Source organism: Cottoperca gobio, chromosome 24 (assembly GCF_900634415.1).
Source record: "Cottoperca gobio chromosome 24, fCotGob3.1, whole genome shotgun sequence".
Lineage (NCBI taxonomy): Eukaryota > Metazoa > Chordata > Actinopteri > Perciformes > Bovichtidae > Cottoperca > Cottoperca gobio.
This window is the reverse complement of record NC_041378.1, coordinates 7,441,422-7,456,617: the sequence shown is the minus strand read 5'-3', so window position 1 is coordinate 7,456,617 and position 15,196 is coordinate 7,441,422. Positions and strand designations below refer to the sequence as shown.

Sequence of the window (15,196 nt, the reverse complement as noted above, 5' to 3'; positions counted from 1 at the left end):
AACTTTCTTGGAGCTGCTCATTTACGTGACAAATCACAAGTGGGACGACGAGCCAGGTCTCGGGATCCATCGCCATGGTTACAATTGAACGGCTGGTTGCCCGGACAACAAAGGGTATCCAGTTCAGGCTCTGCTTTGTCTTGCCCTGTGTGTGTGTGTGTGTGTGTGTGTGTGTGTGTGGCTGGCTAATGCTAGGTCAACAAGCTCTCTAGTTACAGGAGAAAATAATAGCAAAGCAGTGTTGTACAAACAGTTCCATCAAATATTTATAGTATCTAAACATTTAGGTATCAGATTCAGCAGTATTTAACGATAACGTAAGATCTGGATTTGGAGATATATTGATATGCGTATAGGGCTGCAACTAACAACAATTTTCATTATCGATTTAATCTATTTTCTAGTTTAATCATTTGGTCTATTAAAGTAGTAGAAAGTGTCCCAGGGATCTTTAAATGTTGCTTTGTCAGTCCCAAACCAAAAGATATTCACTTTAATATGATATAAAACAAAAGCAGGAAATCTCCAGATTTGAGTCTGAAAACATAATCGTCTTTTTTTGCATTAAAAAAACAATCGATTAACAAATTAGTTGGCGATAATTTCTTCTGTTGATCGACTAATCGCCGCAGCTCTGACACTGACGAGATAAATGAGAGGCCACGAGATAATGAAAGGGAAACTTCCCTTTCTATTCTAGATAAACACTTCATACTTTCACCTCTTTAGGCCTGAAGTCAAACATTTCTTGTCTATAATAAAAGCTAAATGAGTGGAATTTTATGCTTGCCTAGTTTGATAATGATAATTAATGTACACATCATTTGCATTCTCTTTCAGTGTATGACAGCAATCAACATGTTGATGAGAAAACCAAAGGCACCGCCCCTCTGCTCAAAACAACCCCTTTGTTTTTCACACCATTGATTTTTCACTGTGTTCTCCTGACGGGACACACGGGTCAGGTCACAGCAAGGTTCTGCTTATGTAGCAAAAACAGTTCGCTCTAAAAAGGAAACGTTTGTGTGCGTGTGTGTGTGTGTCTTTGAGCACACTCAAGAATCACAGTCCGTACAGTTGATTACATTCTTGAACGAGGTGTGTGCGTACAATTCTTGTTTGTGCTGAGCAGACGGTTATTCTTCCAGTGGACCAGAGGGCAGCGTTTCCCAGAACCAAAGAGTTTCAGGAGAGAATGTTTTTTTGGACAACCACATAATTCCTTACACAGTATCTGCTGTTAACGGACAGAGATAGAAATGCTCGTGCTGCTCCATCAGGAAAACAGCTATTTTATTTTTTTTCAGCCAACTTTTCACACACTGAGGATGTTTCTTTAAAAATGTTCTCAATGGAAACTTGTAACACCTCAAAGAAATGTAATCAAATTAAAACTGCAACTAATCAATTAGTCGATCAACAGAAAAAATTATTTCGGATATATATATATATTTCATATATTAACCTGAATAAGTGTGATACTGAATAGTGATGGACATTTTTGGCGTCTAATCTTTGTTGCAGCCCTAAAGCCAATTAATCTTACATTGTAGACATCTTTATCTTCATAAGACAATAGCTGTTTATAGGAAATCCTTTGACATTCCCAGAACAAAATGCCTCACACACACACACACACACTCGCATCTACCCAGCCCTCCTACATACACCACTGCTATTCAACACCAGGCACAAAGAGGGGTGTGCAGTCACAAGGTATCAGAGCTGCAGGGTCAGGAGAGATGCTGTATGTGGGCACGGAGGGGCCTTGACTTGACTCAGCTAACCTGATTGCCGTATCCAGTCATGATCTGTAATCTAATATGGGAGCACAGGCAAACAATGCAAGAGGTTTAGTCTCTCCCTCTCTCTCTCTCTCTCTCTCATACGCCATCTCAGCCCATTTAGCCACGCCGTGAACTCAGAGACATGCCACGAATACCAGGTCCAATCAATTTTAGCTAGATAACAAACTGAAAAGGCTGAATGCACAGGGCAACAATAACAATTATCTGTTTTCCACTCACATGACCCAGAACCTTGGACAGGGCGGTTAGGGTTGTTGCACTGTTTTAATTTAAGTTTTTAATCGCAACAGTTTCCGATCCAACAACCACTGTAGAGTTGGTGGCTTAGATAAGGAGTGACTGATAAGCTTTTAGGTCAAAAAAGCTTGTGTATAAAAAAAAAAAAAGTGACCTAATAAGACAATACAAATGTCAACGAGGCCTGATAACGAACAGATAACGCAGGAATGTTATGATGCAGCTTAACATTCATGCCTGGTTATTCGTGCTGTAAAAAGGTGGCTAACTCAATCAAGAGAGTAACGCCACGCCAGGAATTTGTCCTGTCATCTGACCAGCCTGCTATTAAGAAGAGTAATAGCTATCATAGTTGAATTTTAAAGAGAATTGAGCCGTTTTGGGCTGTTTGAAATAGCAAAATCCTGTGGCAAGAAGCAGTTACTCCCACTTAAACCACATCCGTTTGTCCTGTGGTGAGAGCTACATTTACTCAGCTGTCCAACCAGCTGCTGTAACAGTTCACAAAGCATGTGTCCCCATTATCTCATCTCCATTACAGACTGTTCAGGACAGTAGGACCTGGACGCTACACGCTACATTGTAAAGTTAGATTATTATACGTGCAACTGTACAGTGTGTGGGGTTAACGCCTTCACATTTGTGAAACAGACATAGGCGGAGCACTGCCACCCAGTGGTTCTCAGTGTGAAGTCCAAACCGTGCAGAGTTAAGAGAAACATCCGTGTTGGATAACAAAAATGTGAACAAATACATATACGTACAATATAGAGAAGACGCTTTATTAAAATTCAAATAGATTACTCCAGCTTCATTGGAGATGATGATTCATAAACTATACACTATCAACTTATAAAAGGACCCTGTATGTGCAATATTTCATTTAAGTTCATCTCCCATTGCGTAATAGATTTTATGAGTAACACATTATCAAATCCCGTGTGAAACCCAAAAACACTTTATTCCCTCTTTTCATTCGTTACTAAAAATGTCCCAGAGGCTATTTTGAAGAGACCGCAAGCGACCAAGGGGAGTGTTGTCGTTCAACCAGCTGTAGCATCAAAGCCTGCACACAGACAGGCCTTTCAGAGAGCCTCATGTTTCCCAGGAGAGGTCCTCTTGTTGAAGTCTGTTCTTGAACTTTTGGGTCTCTCTAAGAAGCTGCAGGTTGTTGCGAGTGGTCCCACCTTTCTTTCCTTTCTTCTGAGCCTTAACAGGAGAGGGAACCGGAGGCTTGATCCCACTCAGCTTCGTGGCTGTGTGTTCCTCAGCACATTGTTGGGTCAATTTATGGACCTGTGCAGGAGCCGAAGACAGAAAACATCAGATACCTACACACTTAGGTATGGAGATCAGCTGACGCTACAAACAGAGATGCACCAATTGATCGGCCAACCGGTGGGTTGTCAGCTGATCGGCCATGACCGGTAACCGTCCGGTCAGTCTAATATATCCGATGTTTTGACAGTTAAACTGCACACATGTTCCTCTTGATGGTTTCATGTTGCGCACAGACTGTAACATGCCACACACACACACGCACGCCGAACAAACAGCAGCAGACACGCGCACATCATGTCGTCGGTGTGGAAGTTCTTCAGCGAGAGTGAAGAAGATATTAAGCTTGCCATTTTTAACACCTGCAATTTCTAAATAAGCGGTGGAGGAACAACCCTAAAAATAAATTTTGACAACAAGAACATCCTGTTACTTTGTGCACTTTTGGAGGAAATGTTATGTGAAGTTTTTTTAATAGACAGTTTTAGCGGAATTGCGTTGCTAGGCAACCGCTTTAGTCCATGATTGCTTCCTGTCAGCTGATGTCTTTCACATACACAGCAACAGGAAATAAACTTTAACACATTTTAAATGTTTGTTTACAACTGTGAAATGCTCTATAGTCAATGTTTTATTGTGAACATACAATTTCATTTAACTTATTCATGAAAGAAAAGTTACAAAAATGTTTGTGTTGGCTGTCCATTATAGTTCTTTAAAAAGAAGAAAATCTGAACGAGCAGGTCAGACAAAGAAAGAAAGAAAGAAGAAAGAAATCGGCTGAAGAAAATTGCAGTGCATCACTAACTAAAAACAGAGACTGGACACACTGTTAGCATACGACACTTTCTCATATCTACAAAGCGTGATGCTTCACATACCGTCTGCTGGTGTTTGCGGAGCTTAGTGATCTGAGCTCCCTTCTCCTCCATCCTGGTGACCAACCTCTCCAGTTCTCTCTGCAGATCCTGCCTCTGCTCGCGATGTTTGATTGCATCTATCTGATGCACCAACTCCTGATGCTCACTGACAAAAAAAACACACACGAATGACTAAATGTGTAAAAGAAAAAGTAAAAAATAAATAAATAAAAAAAGCTTACTCACAAGCTCATTTGTCCTAGCTCATCCTGCAGAGCCAAGAGCAGGTCAGACAGCGAGCCCAGTGACAGATCTGTGTCGGTGGAAGATGGAGCAAAGTCCTTTTGGAGGCTTTTCTTGGCTGCACAACCAGACCTGTGCAGAGCGCTCACTCGTTCACACAGCTGGGGCTGATGGTGCTTCATCATGTGAAGAATGCTTTGTATGTTGGCGTGAACTGAATGGCTTGGACTTGTCGACTGTGAACCGGAACGGGAAATCAAAATCAATCAAAAAAAAAAGGGAAAGACTAAATAATAAAAATATGTGGTTTTCAGAGTTAGTGCAGCGCATCAGAACTGATTTACCGTTCCTGCAACGAAGGGCATTCTTTTGCGGCTTGGTGATGCCAGCTCATTCTGTCTGGAGGTTTTCTAAGGGAACAAGACAGCTAATGTCACTACTATGTGCAAAAAATCATTTTTCTCATCAACTAAATACAGGCAGTTATTTGGCTTTATCTGTAAGAAAAGTACCTTGGTGGTCTTTTTTGTTTTCTTCTTTGGCTTTATTTCTTCAGTAGCTGGCAGAGACAATCGAAAGTTGATGTTCATCTCTTTCTGCAGCTGTGGACGTGGCAATATTAGCATAATTAAAGTCTTTTTTTCCCCTTCTCAAGATTCTTTGTTTGCATTTATTAAACGGTGTAACTTAAAACTCACACTTTTTAAAAAAAAGTACTGCTTATTGTTTTTTGCAAAAATATGGGCATTTTTATTAAAAGAACAAAAAAAAAAAAAAAAGTGAAAATGTAGATTCTTGTGTCATTGTTGAACTGATCCAAAGAGAAAAGTGTGGACTGACCTCGTTTGCTTTCTCCTGCACAAGTTTACGCTCGTGCTCTTCTTTCAGTAGTTTTTGCTCCAGAATGGCTAGCTTCGTCTGAAAGCAAAATTGCATTGAAATGACGACCTTATCATTCAGCTTGTGATGATTAGTGTTTAGTCTATTCAATTGTAAAACCGTGAATTACCTCTGCCAGAGTTTGGGTCCGACTCAATTTGAGACACTCTGATTCAAGTTTCTCCAGCTTCTCCCGCTGAGATTGTGCGTTTGAGCTGCTTGGCCCCTGGTTCTGCAGTGAAGCCTAGTGGGGAAGTAAACAGAGATTATATGGTGGTTTAGTAACAAATATCCAGAAATGCTAGGAAGCAATAAAACACAGATGATGAAAGACATAACTATATAAACATCTCTTTTGGTACCTCCTCTGAAAGAGTTATTTCAATCTTATTTAAAAGGCGCTATATAAATTAAGTTGATTGGAGTTTAGTTTTTGACTACCTGATTCTCCATGAGGGTATTCCTCTCCTTCTTAGCGTTTTCAACCATCTTCCTCATGTAGTCCAGCTGCTTCTCAAGAACCTTACACCGAGACTCTGCCGACTGCAGCTTTGAGTCAAGCTCTGTAATCAAAAACACAGACACAACTATTGAAAACAATCTACAGAGAAGTATTTACATTTGCAGTGGTGCCTCCCTCACTTACCTGTCCTGCCAGAGTTATCTGTCTCAGGCGCGCTGGCTGCTGGTTGACTGGGCACAGTGTGAGCTGCTGTGACCTGTTGATGTTTCTGAGCATCATGGGAGAACTGACTAAAGCTTTTCTCCGCTTGCTTCCTTTCCAGCTCCAACCGCCTGATTTTCTCCTGGAGGGTCTTCAGTGCATCAAGAACAGCTGGAGAGGAGTCAACAAAAACAGAAAGGCGTATATGGTAATTGTAGAAGTTGGGGATAAAACAAAGACATTTTATGACACAATAAGCTCTAAATAAGGGCTGTGCCATACCTGTGCTGTCAATATTAGGTTTGGTCTGAGACAACCCAGGGCTGGTCATCTGTGGGTCCCTGTTGAATGATGAGAGGGCAGGAAACTCCAGCTGTCTTGCTATTGGTCGCATCCTGTCTGGAGGCTGGTAATAGCTCCCAATGTAACTGTTTTTGGAGGGTGAGTCTAAAGTCTACAGGGAGATTGCAAGTAAAAAAATAAATAAAAATGATATTAATTAGTTAAGTCCATACAGATAACACATGTATTAATATGATGGCCATCCTAAAGTCCCCACTGCCCAAGGTGAGGTCTTCAAATGATAAACAATAATAATAATACACTTTTTAATACAGTACTTTTCAAAACAAAGTTACAAAGTGCTTTACATGGTTAAAACAGGAATAAAAACATTTCAGTACTGCAATGAGATAAAATCAGACAATAACAATAAAAATTAAATAGATAATAAAAAAATATAAAACAATATTATTGAAAAGATAAGACATGTTGGAAATAAAACTATGTGCTTGGATTAATAATAATAATAATAATAATAATAATAATAATCTTATTTAAAAAATAAAAAACGTTTTCTGAAAATGTGTTGTTTTGTTTGACTAACATCCCAATACCAATGTATCAAATATATTACATTTACAATTCTTAAATGTGTGGGGCTGGAACCAGACAAGTTCAGTATTTTACGTCAAATGACTAATCGACATAGCTAACTAACGTTATTTCTCTGACGATCAACTAACGCCAAACGATTAGTCCTCACGTAACTGTTACCCCAGCTTTCTACAAACGTTACGCAAGAAAAAATAAACCGTTTTGTTTACAAATAACGGTAAAATAATTAGTTATCTTATCATAAATCACTAACGCCATTTGCAACCGACCTCGTGTAAATTAAGCTAGATAAACGTAAATAACAAAACCAGTAGAAAAGATCCTCCAGATAACTGACGTAGGCAGCTAACGCCGATTTAGCGAAAGTAAACAATGCTAAAGCTAATGAGTTAGCCACAACTGCAACTAACGGGTGATTTGCGAACGTTACCTGATCGTAATAAGTCTCCATTTTGTGACATTGAGGTAGAAACTCGCTAGAGACGAATCATATGTTTAGATAAAGTAATAATATTCTCCGACTGCTAGGTTTTTATGTAGCTAACTAACTGATTATTCGAGCGACTCAGTTGTGCTGTCACCACCAGGCAGTCCGGACTTTTTAAATTTCCCTCCTCTTTGCCGCCCTCATCACATTGGTTCCGCCTGCTTTCAGTTTCCGCCTCAACGTCCCCAATCCAGAGGGTCCCATACCTTTCCAAATATAAATACTATAGCCTTTATAAAACAGATACAAACTTATATCTGATGAATTTTTAGTCACAAAGACACAATCTGCCACTTTAATATAATGTAGATAACATCAGAATAATAGTCTAAAACAGTTTAGGCCTACACCCATTCCACATTGGAGGATTACATGTACAGGCATTTGATACAAATGTACTTGTTGACAAATTGGCTGTGAATGCCCACTGTGTTTATAATGCACTTACCCTTCAAGAACATCTAAAAACTTGCAAAGCAGTTGGCAGAAGTAGACAGGATTTTAGAAATGTTAAGGGTCACAAGTTCTGCATTCAGCTTTTATGGATTTGAAGTATTTTTTTTCTGGTAGAATAATGTCTAACCAGTAGACTTTTAGACATGTGTTAGACAACTTCCAGATACATTGCTGAAAAAGTAACTAAAGTCCTTATTTTTTAGAATGTAAATGTAATGTAATGTAAAAGTGTTTTCAAAATTTGGAGTACATCATTATACTAAGACATGCCCGGTATCAACAAAAAAGAAATTGTTGAACGAGCCATTTTTCTGATCACTTATGTTATTGTCGGTTAGTAAAGTGTCTTTATCTGGTAAATCACTCAATCACCCTGTAAACATTTGCACAGCAGTATGCAAATAGCCTGCTGCAGCTAAAGGCAACATGTCTGCAGTGAGGTAGATGTGCTGCACTGAGAGAAAGGATATTTTATGTAAAACCTGTTCCTATGTTTGTGTTTCCTCTGAAGATTTGCACATTATAGATTATTATTATTTTTTTTTCATTTTGCATAAAACCACCTTTGTCCCTAACGCAGACTTGCATAACGTAGCACACCGGAATCCAATGTGAATGTGGATTTAATTGATGTTAAATGCATTTTTATGGGTATTATGTGTGAAGGTGCAAATGTTGTAATACATGTCCATCATATTTCTAATATATTTCTCTTGTTCTTTCACATAACTAAGCCTATAGAAGTGTAAAAAATGATTCCTTCCAAGGGACATATAATCAGGGGGTCCCTGGTATATCCTCTATCTTGTAGAGGTTGGCTGAAAAACATTTGAGAACTTTTGGTTTAGATAAATACAAATGAGGTTAAATAAAAAAAGAATGGAAATGTACAACAACATCTCCCTCTCTCTATCTGTTTCCTCAGCCTGTCTCAGTTATTTCGGATAAACAAGAGAAGGGGGTGGCTGCTGCCCACGAAATGGTATGGTGGGAGATGTAGTTCTTAAGAGCTACTCTCCAAAATACACAACGAACGAAGAGAATTCAACTCCCATAAAACCTCCCTCCTCTAGCTTTACTACTTCTCTCCAACCAATCATTTGTCAGAATATCATACGGCACCGCCCTAGAATGCCCAGGGGCTACTCTCATTGGCCATCCCGCTCTGCCAATCAAATGTTTACCCTCAAGTTGTTGCCTCCTATCGTTTCTACCCTGGGACTGACGTTTCTGGTCAGTGCTGTGGCTGCAAGGCGTCCTGTAGCTGAAGACCTGCACCAAAGAATGTGGATAAAGTGAGTATTTTAGAATGACACTTTCTGTTTTTGATCCACACTGAAAGGTTTGTGTGTAGGAATGTTGTTTTGGCCGTGGCTCTGTTGTACTTTACTGGTGTCTTTGTTAACGGGCAGCCTCTGAATGGATTGAATGGACTCACTAACTGACAAGTACATATCATGATATGTCTAATTTTAAAATGTAAAGTCATTAACCATAAACCAGAGTCGATTCATCGTCGTTTACAAAATCTATGTGACAATAACACTTTAATTGCCACATAATGGTGGCTCGTAGCATCAGTCAAATCTGGCTTTTTTCTTGGAAGTTGGTAATAGATCAAGTATTAGTATTACAATGTTCAGCATGATCTAGGTTTAAATCACTGTATTTCTGCCAGAGCCAGACTTTTTGTGGCCAATACCGTTATGTGAGAGTTAAGGAAAAAATTTATTTTTATAATTCTGATATTTAGTGAGTAGGGTCGGGTTGATATGATGACATTTTCCCCGTGACAATATATATATATATATATATATATATATATATATATATATATATATATATATATATATATATATATATTTGTCAACTGTCAGATATTTTTCCATACCATTTATACCCTGGTATCCATACCTTTTTGAAATCATTGGGATATCAGTGTGTGCAGTCTATAAGTCTTTGCAGCAATATTGAATTGTATATCCCTTTTTGGCCCATTGTGATAAAACGGCTTGATTTGTTGGGTATTTAATTTGCAGTATTATTCATAAACAGACATTCATATCCTGTTATTTTATCCATAAACAGTTTCTCAAGTTTTTCACAATATATATTGCAATGTAAAAATACGTATTTGGATGGAAGATTTATCCATATTGCTCACCCCTTCTACTGTGAGGATATTTTACAGTTGTAAAATAAACTTGCAAGTGCTCCTTGGTGGACATATTATAAAAAAAATTCAATTTGCTTACACATTTTTGACATTTATGTTCTGCAATTTCTTGTTACGTAAATCAGCTGACATATGTGCTGAGACCGATATATCTGTGATAAGGTAATATAATTGGCCCAAGTTTATCAGTTGCAATGCTGTTTGACATTATAGGTGCATGCCCATCCACAGTTCCCCGTTAGAATAACATTAAAACATTGTTAAAGTTTGTTGGTTATGCTATGATGTAAACATAGGACTATTTCACGTCTTTTATGTTGCACAGCCTGTTGTAAGACAGCACAAACGTTAGTCCTACATCAAAAGATGGAAGTGCAGGATCGGGAGTCTCTGGGGAGATGGGACGGGCTGGGCAGTCGGGATGCCATCTCCAGAACTGAAGCCATGGAGAACATCCGACAGGACGTCATGAGGAAAGTGGAGGCCATCAGGCCCTTACCGTCACCCCCAGCCTCGCGTAGCCCTCCCAACAGTGACCTGAACGACATCCTGGCTCACCTCCTCATGCTTTCCAAACGGTGTCCCTTTGACGACGTCAAGGACCGATGCATTCGGCTTCTACAAGGCGTCCAGGTAGGAGACTCGTACAGCTTATAATGAGACCCCAATGAGCTTCCTGTTTTGTGTTGCAGTAAGCTGCACCAGGCTGGTGTATGTCCTTCAATACTAGTGCTTATGGTATTGTTCTGCTGCCATCTACTCCTCTCTTCACCTTCTCATAAGCATTGCAAACATTGTGGTTGAGTCAGAACGTCATTGCAACCCGATGCATGTTTAGTCAAGTGGATTACATTCAATGACACCATGAACTCATTAACACTTAAACATGACAAGAGCCCAGGATTTGCCAATCCAGCCCTTCAACCACATGCATACATGTGCAGAGAAGAGGACTTCAATGATTTATGTAAACATTTTTAATGGTATAAGATGGGTGTAATATTACAATGAATGGGTCTGACCTTCTATAAAATAAAACCAGTGTCAGCACTATCAGTATGCCATCATGCATTTTGTTTAATGTTATATTGCTGATGTTGGGGTCGGGTGTTATTTAGATTCAGGTCACAGCATGTAGCTGAATTTGATTCATGCTGTTGTCAATTATTTCTGAACCAGCCTTATTATCTGATCTCTACTATCACTAATAACATTAACATTTTTGATGATAAATGTCAGTTCAAACGGTCTTTATTTACTTGCAGAGAACAAAAAATGGTGTTTATCACAGCTTTAGCGTGGTGTTAGCTGTGGCCTGTTCCACTTAATGAGTCCTCTAATAACCAACAAAACTAAGCCTGACATCTTTCGGTTGGCCTGACATGTTATTCTGTGGAAATAGACTGTTTGGCAGCGGCATTAATTCCTGTTTGTGCGGAAGTGTTTTTGGAAGATGCAGGAGAGGGGCAGAGAGAGATGAGAGAGGGAGAAAGCTGCTTTGCGGGTTTAGCAGTCCTCCACAGCACACACCGTCTGGTATTTTTGAATTATGCTAAGCTGCATTTGCTGTGGGCTTGCCAAAGGGTGCATTTATGAGCCCGGTGTGGCAGCTCATGTTGTTCTGGTCCCATGGTTGAAGACTCCCCCTGACCCCCACACACACACACACACTCACACTCACACACCTTTCTCACGTCGTCAGGGATGAAGGGGGTAAGGGAGGGGGCTTGGGCTCAGACAGACCTCTAATTCCAGCAGATCCGCTGATTACAGACAAAATCTTTGAAAGCACAGACAGTCCTTCCCTCACAGCAACCCCCTCCTCTAGGAGAGGAAGGCCTCCTGCTTGGTGAGAATAATGTCTCTTAATACTCTCATGGCTTTGAAAAAATGTGTCCTGGAATAATGTTTTGCTAGTTTATTGACTCAAGGTGCATAATATTCTGTACACTTTATCTGTGAAAGTAAATCCAGTAAGATTTTTTTAAAAGAAGGAATGTCAATTGAAAATCAATTTCAAGCACTCATATACAGTAGATTGTTAAAAATAAATAGCCTTTAATAATATGCGCTAGTACGCATAAAAAAAATATGTTAATGCAGTGTTGACATTTAAATAAATAGTTTGACATTTTGGGAAGAACACTTATCCCTTTTCTATATATAAGGGGCTATCAGTTAGCCACTTCTAAAGCTCACAAATTAACATATCTCTTCATTAGTTTAATCCATAACAAAAAACACATTCTGGTTTTACAACAAGACCTAAAGCCTTACATCTTACACTTAATTGTCTTTAAACATTTTCTTTGGACAGAGTCAGGCTAGCTGTTTCTCATTGTTTCCAGTATTTACGCTAAGCTAACAGGCTACTGGCTGTATCCTTATATTTAATGGACAGATGTAACCGTGGATTTTGATTTTCTCATCTAAGTTTTAGCAAGAAAGCATAGAAGTGTATTCCCAAAAATGTCAAACTTTTGTGACAAACTATTAAGACAGGTGTACCGGTCCATAATATTCTGCACTCCACACATGAAGGCACAGTTTTCTGCTTTTCGCCACTGCTACCATTCTTTGCCTAGATCCAATAATATTTGAGGAACCCATATGGTAAAATAGAGATTAAAAAAACATCTCTCATCTAAAGCCACAGGCCCCTCTCTGCTCCTGGCCGTTACCTCATTTGCCTTTATTTGCAATTGGAGTCGTTGCTTGTTTTTCAAGGCACCCTGTGAATATGCAGGTCAAGCTGTGTTCACACAGTTATAATAGGCTTGTGGGCTTGAATGTTTGCTGTGTCATGTTGCCCCAATATTTTGGAGTCCCAAAGGTTACAGGGTTGCGGCCGGAAATAGGGTTCTATGTGCGTGGGGAGAGGTCAGGTTCCCATATTCCATCCTTGTGTGGGGATCTGCTGGGGTGAACAAACGAGGGTCAAAATCACTTACCTGTGCGATGCACAATAACAATGTATTGTCAACATACACAGACAGAGGGGTCATCCTGGGACTTGTAAAGGCGGTTGACCTCGCTGAGCTTTATTGATCTAATGCATATAGGAACACAAGACAAATGCACACAAACCACGAAAGAGACAAAAGTGAGTGTTTGTTCTGAGTCTATGAAAGGGGTGGGCAGACTCCATCGTCCCTCTCTCGCTCTCTCCGGTCACCATGTTCCCTCGCCGGATGAAAGGAGCCCAGTCTTAGGCGGCTGGATAGAGACAGAGAGGGGTTTCTTTGTGTTATGTAATTACTCCATTGAGTTAGCCCTCCACCCTAACTTGAATTAAAAGCAGGCTGATGTTGCATAGATTTCAAAGACTTTGCCTACATCAACAGGAATGAAAAGATTTGTAAAGAACGTACAGTAAATACCAAACGGACTTAGCGTCTCTTTGAATTTGATTCTGAGTAATTTGATTCTAGGTTTGACTTCTTTTGCTACTAAGACTCAGTTTCATTACATAATTGCAGAATAGAATAAGATATGCAGCTTGTTCTTCAGCCAAGCCTTTCTTGTCCTAATGTCCCAACGCACAATTCAGCATTGTACAGAAGTGCATAGGCCCAGTTTGTGTCTCTCATGTATTATCATAACAGTCACAGAGCAAAGCATCTGTTTTCTGAAAGATAAAATCCCTGGCATTCTTACAGAAACCCTGTGGGTTGTTTAACAACTTTAACTGCATTTTTGAAATTATTTCTACAACCCTCAAAGACTCCTTTGTTCATAAGGTTTAAAACAAACTATTCTGTTTGCTGTGCAGTAAAGAAGGTTTTCATCCCATTTCCCAAGTCGTGACTCTACTTTGTCTCTAATGTTTCCTCATGCAAACAAAGATGGTAACTGATGTGTTGAACTTGTATGATGTAAAATAAAACTTCTAATGTGAGGTGTAGTTATCTATGTTTATGTTATCTTCCATTATTTTATATTTTCTTACATAGTTCCACTTTTACATTTTTCAGGCCTCTCATTCTACAAAATGAGCAAACCGCCTCTTTTTGCATTAGGTAAAGAGTTGCAACTTGGGGAACGAGTTAAAAATCTTTGCTACTTTCTAACAGTAAAAGGGATAGAAGATGAATCTTTTTGATATTTATATTACAAAAGCGGCAGTCGTGGAGTAGACTTAATCTAACTTGTTTTTGTCAGACGAAGGCAAATGCTTTGGATGTTTCATGTTTACGCTGCTCGTCCGATTCTTTTTACACATACTTATTTATTTTGGACGTTTATGATGACTGAGCAGCCCATTGTAATAAACACATATGTGTGATTTAATTAAGTGCTTTCTAGATATGGCCTCCTCCCAGAATAACCCAACATTTCTGTCTCCACATGGAAAGCTTGGGAGGGGCTTGGAGATGACGTCAGATATTGATCACATTACTTTTGTTTAGGATTGATTCATCATGGCAGGTGCATTAAGTCTTTGTCATACAGATTATAAAGGGTGTGCACTGCCTTTATAATCTGTGTGTCAAGACTGAAATATGTGTGGTTGGACAATTACTGTAATAACATCCTCATTTTAATTGTCCCTTAAAATGTTTCAACCATTTTTCAGGTTGGTGTCGCGTGGCGGCCCGTGCAGTGCTTTAATTCTTTGAGATCCTGTCGCATAATTTGTGATTGATTGTAGATTTGGTTTGCTCTTGTAAAGCTTGTTGTGTGTCTCAACGATGGCATGCTTGTGGCGAGGCTGTATAAACAAACTTCACTTGTCTACCTTGACAGACAGGAGTGTGGACAGATGCAACATTGCTTTTCAGAGAGGGCCGAGTCAAAGTCCACTGGTAAACCGTAACATTTACAGTTGTTTTTTTCTCACTGCTCAATGCTTTTGTGCATGAATGCCGGTGTGTGTGTGTGTGTGTCTGTTTGAGTTTACTGTGTATGTGTCAGCGTGTTTGTGTGCATTCCCTCAGTGCTCTCCGGGCTTCCTCTGCTTCCTCTGTAAATAGAGTGAGGAGGACCCATGGAGAGAGAGAGCCTTGTGGTCTGGACAGATCTGCTGGATTATGGGTGATCTCAACTCAAACCAGGTCAGACAAATTGCATGTTGAGGGGGAGTGAAAGCAGCAGCAGCAGCAGCAGCAGCAGCAGCAGCAGCAGCAGGCAGGCAGTGACCTTTGGCACAGTAACTTTACATTGCTCCATGGATATGGAGGATATGATAGAGAAATAAATCTGTGGATTTAC

At 39.6% G+C, this 15,196-nt stretch overlaps 2 protein-coding genes and 1 long non-coding RNA gene across 3 annotated transcripts in view; 2 read left to right on the top strand and 1 right to left on the bottom strand.

Moving 5' to 3' along the window:
- Window positions 1-8: 8 nt before the first annotated feature.
- Window positions 9-1,411, top strand: LOC115028767 (uncharacterized). The gene is made up of 2 exons (XR_003834586.1): window positions 9-114; window positions 841-1,411. It is a non-coding gene; the product is annotated as an uncharacterized LOC115028767 (long non-coding RNA).
- Window positions 1,412-2,987: 1,576 nt separating this feature from the next.
- cep57l1 (centrosomal protein 57, like 1) lies at window positions 2,988-7,541 on the bottom strand. The gene is made up of 11 exons (XM_029462592.1): window positions 7,297-7,541; window positions 6,252-6,423; window positions 5,952-6,140; window positions 5,747-5,868; window positions 5,436-5,549; window positions 5,267-5,344; window positions 4,939-5,028; window positions 4,771-4,836; window positions 4,430-4,662; window positions 4,205-4,349; window positions 2,988-3,341 (listed from the first exon to the last, which is right to left on the bottom strand). Exons 1-11 carry the CDS (start codon window positions 7,315-7,317, stop codon window positions 3,141-3,143), a joined length of 1,431 nt encoding a protein of 476 aa, XP_029318452.1. The 5' UTR covers window positions 7,318-7,541; the 3' UTR covers window positions 2,988-3,140.
- Window positions 7,542-9,082: 1,541 nt separating this feature from the next.
- sesn1 (sestrin 1) overlaps window positions 9,083-15,196 on the top strand; it is a 50,583-nt gene continuing 44,469 nt past the window's right edge. The window contains exons 1-2 of the mRNA XM_029426029.1: window positions 9,083-9,104; window positions 10,311-10,618. Of these exons, the coding sequence (XP_029281889.1) occupies window positions 10,352-10,618 (267 nt within the window). The 5' untranslated portion in view covers window positions 9,083-9,104; window positions 10,311-10,351. The remainder of the gene's footprint in view (window positions 9,105-10,310; window positions 10,619-15,196) is intronic.

Excerpts from the sequence above, each read along its gene's own strand:
- cep57l1 (XM_029462592.1), bottom strand. The coding sequence starts at position 7,317 with ATGGAGACTTATTACGATCAG. Across the intron at positions 5,029-5,266 it reads TGCAGGAGAAAGCAAACGAG|CTGCAGAAAGAGATGAACAT; the intron begins GTCAGTCCACAC and ends CCACGTCCACAG. Across the intron at positions 4,837-4,938 it reads AAACAAAAAAGACCACCAAG|AAAACCTCCAGACAGAATGA; the intron begins GTACTTTTCTTA and ends TTGTTCCCTTAG.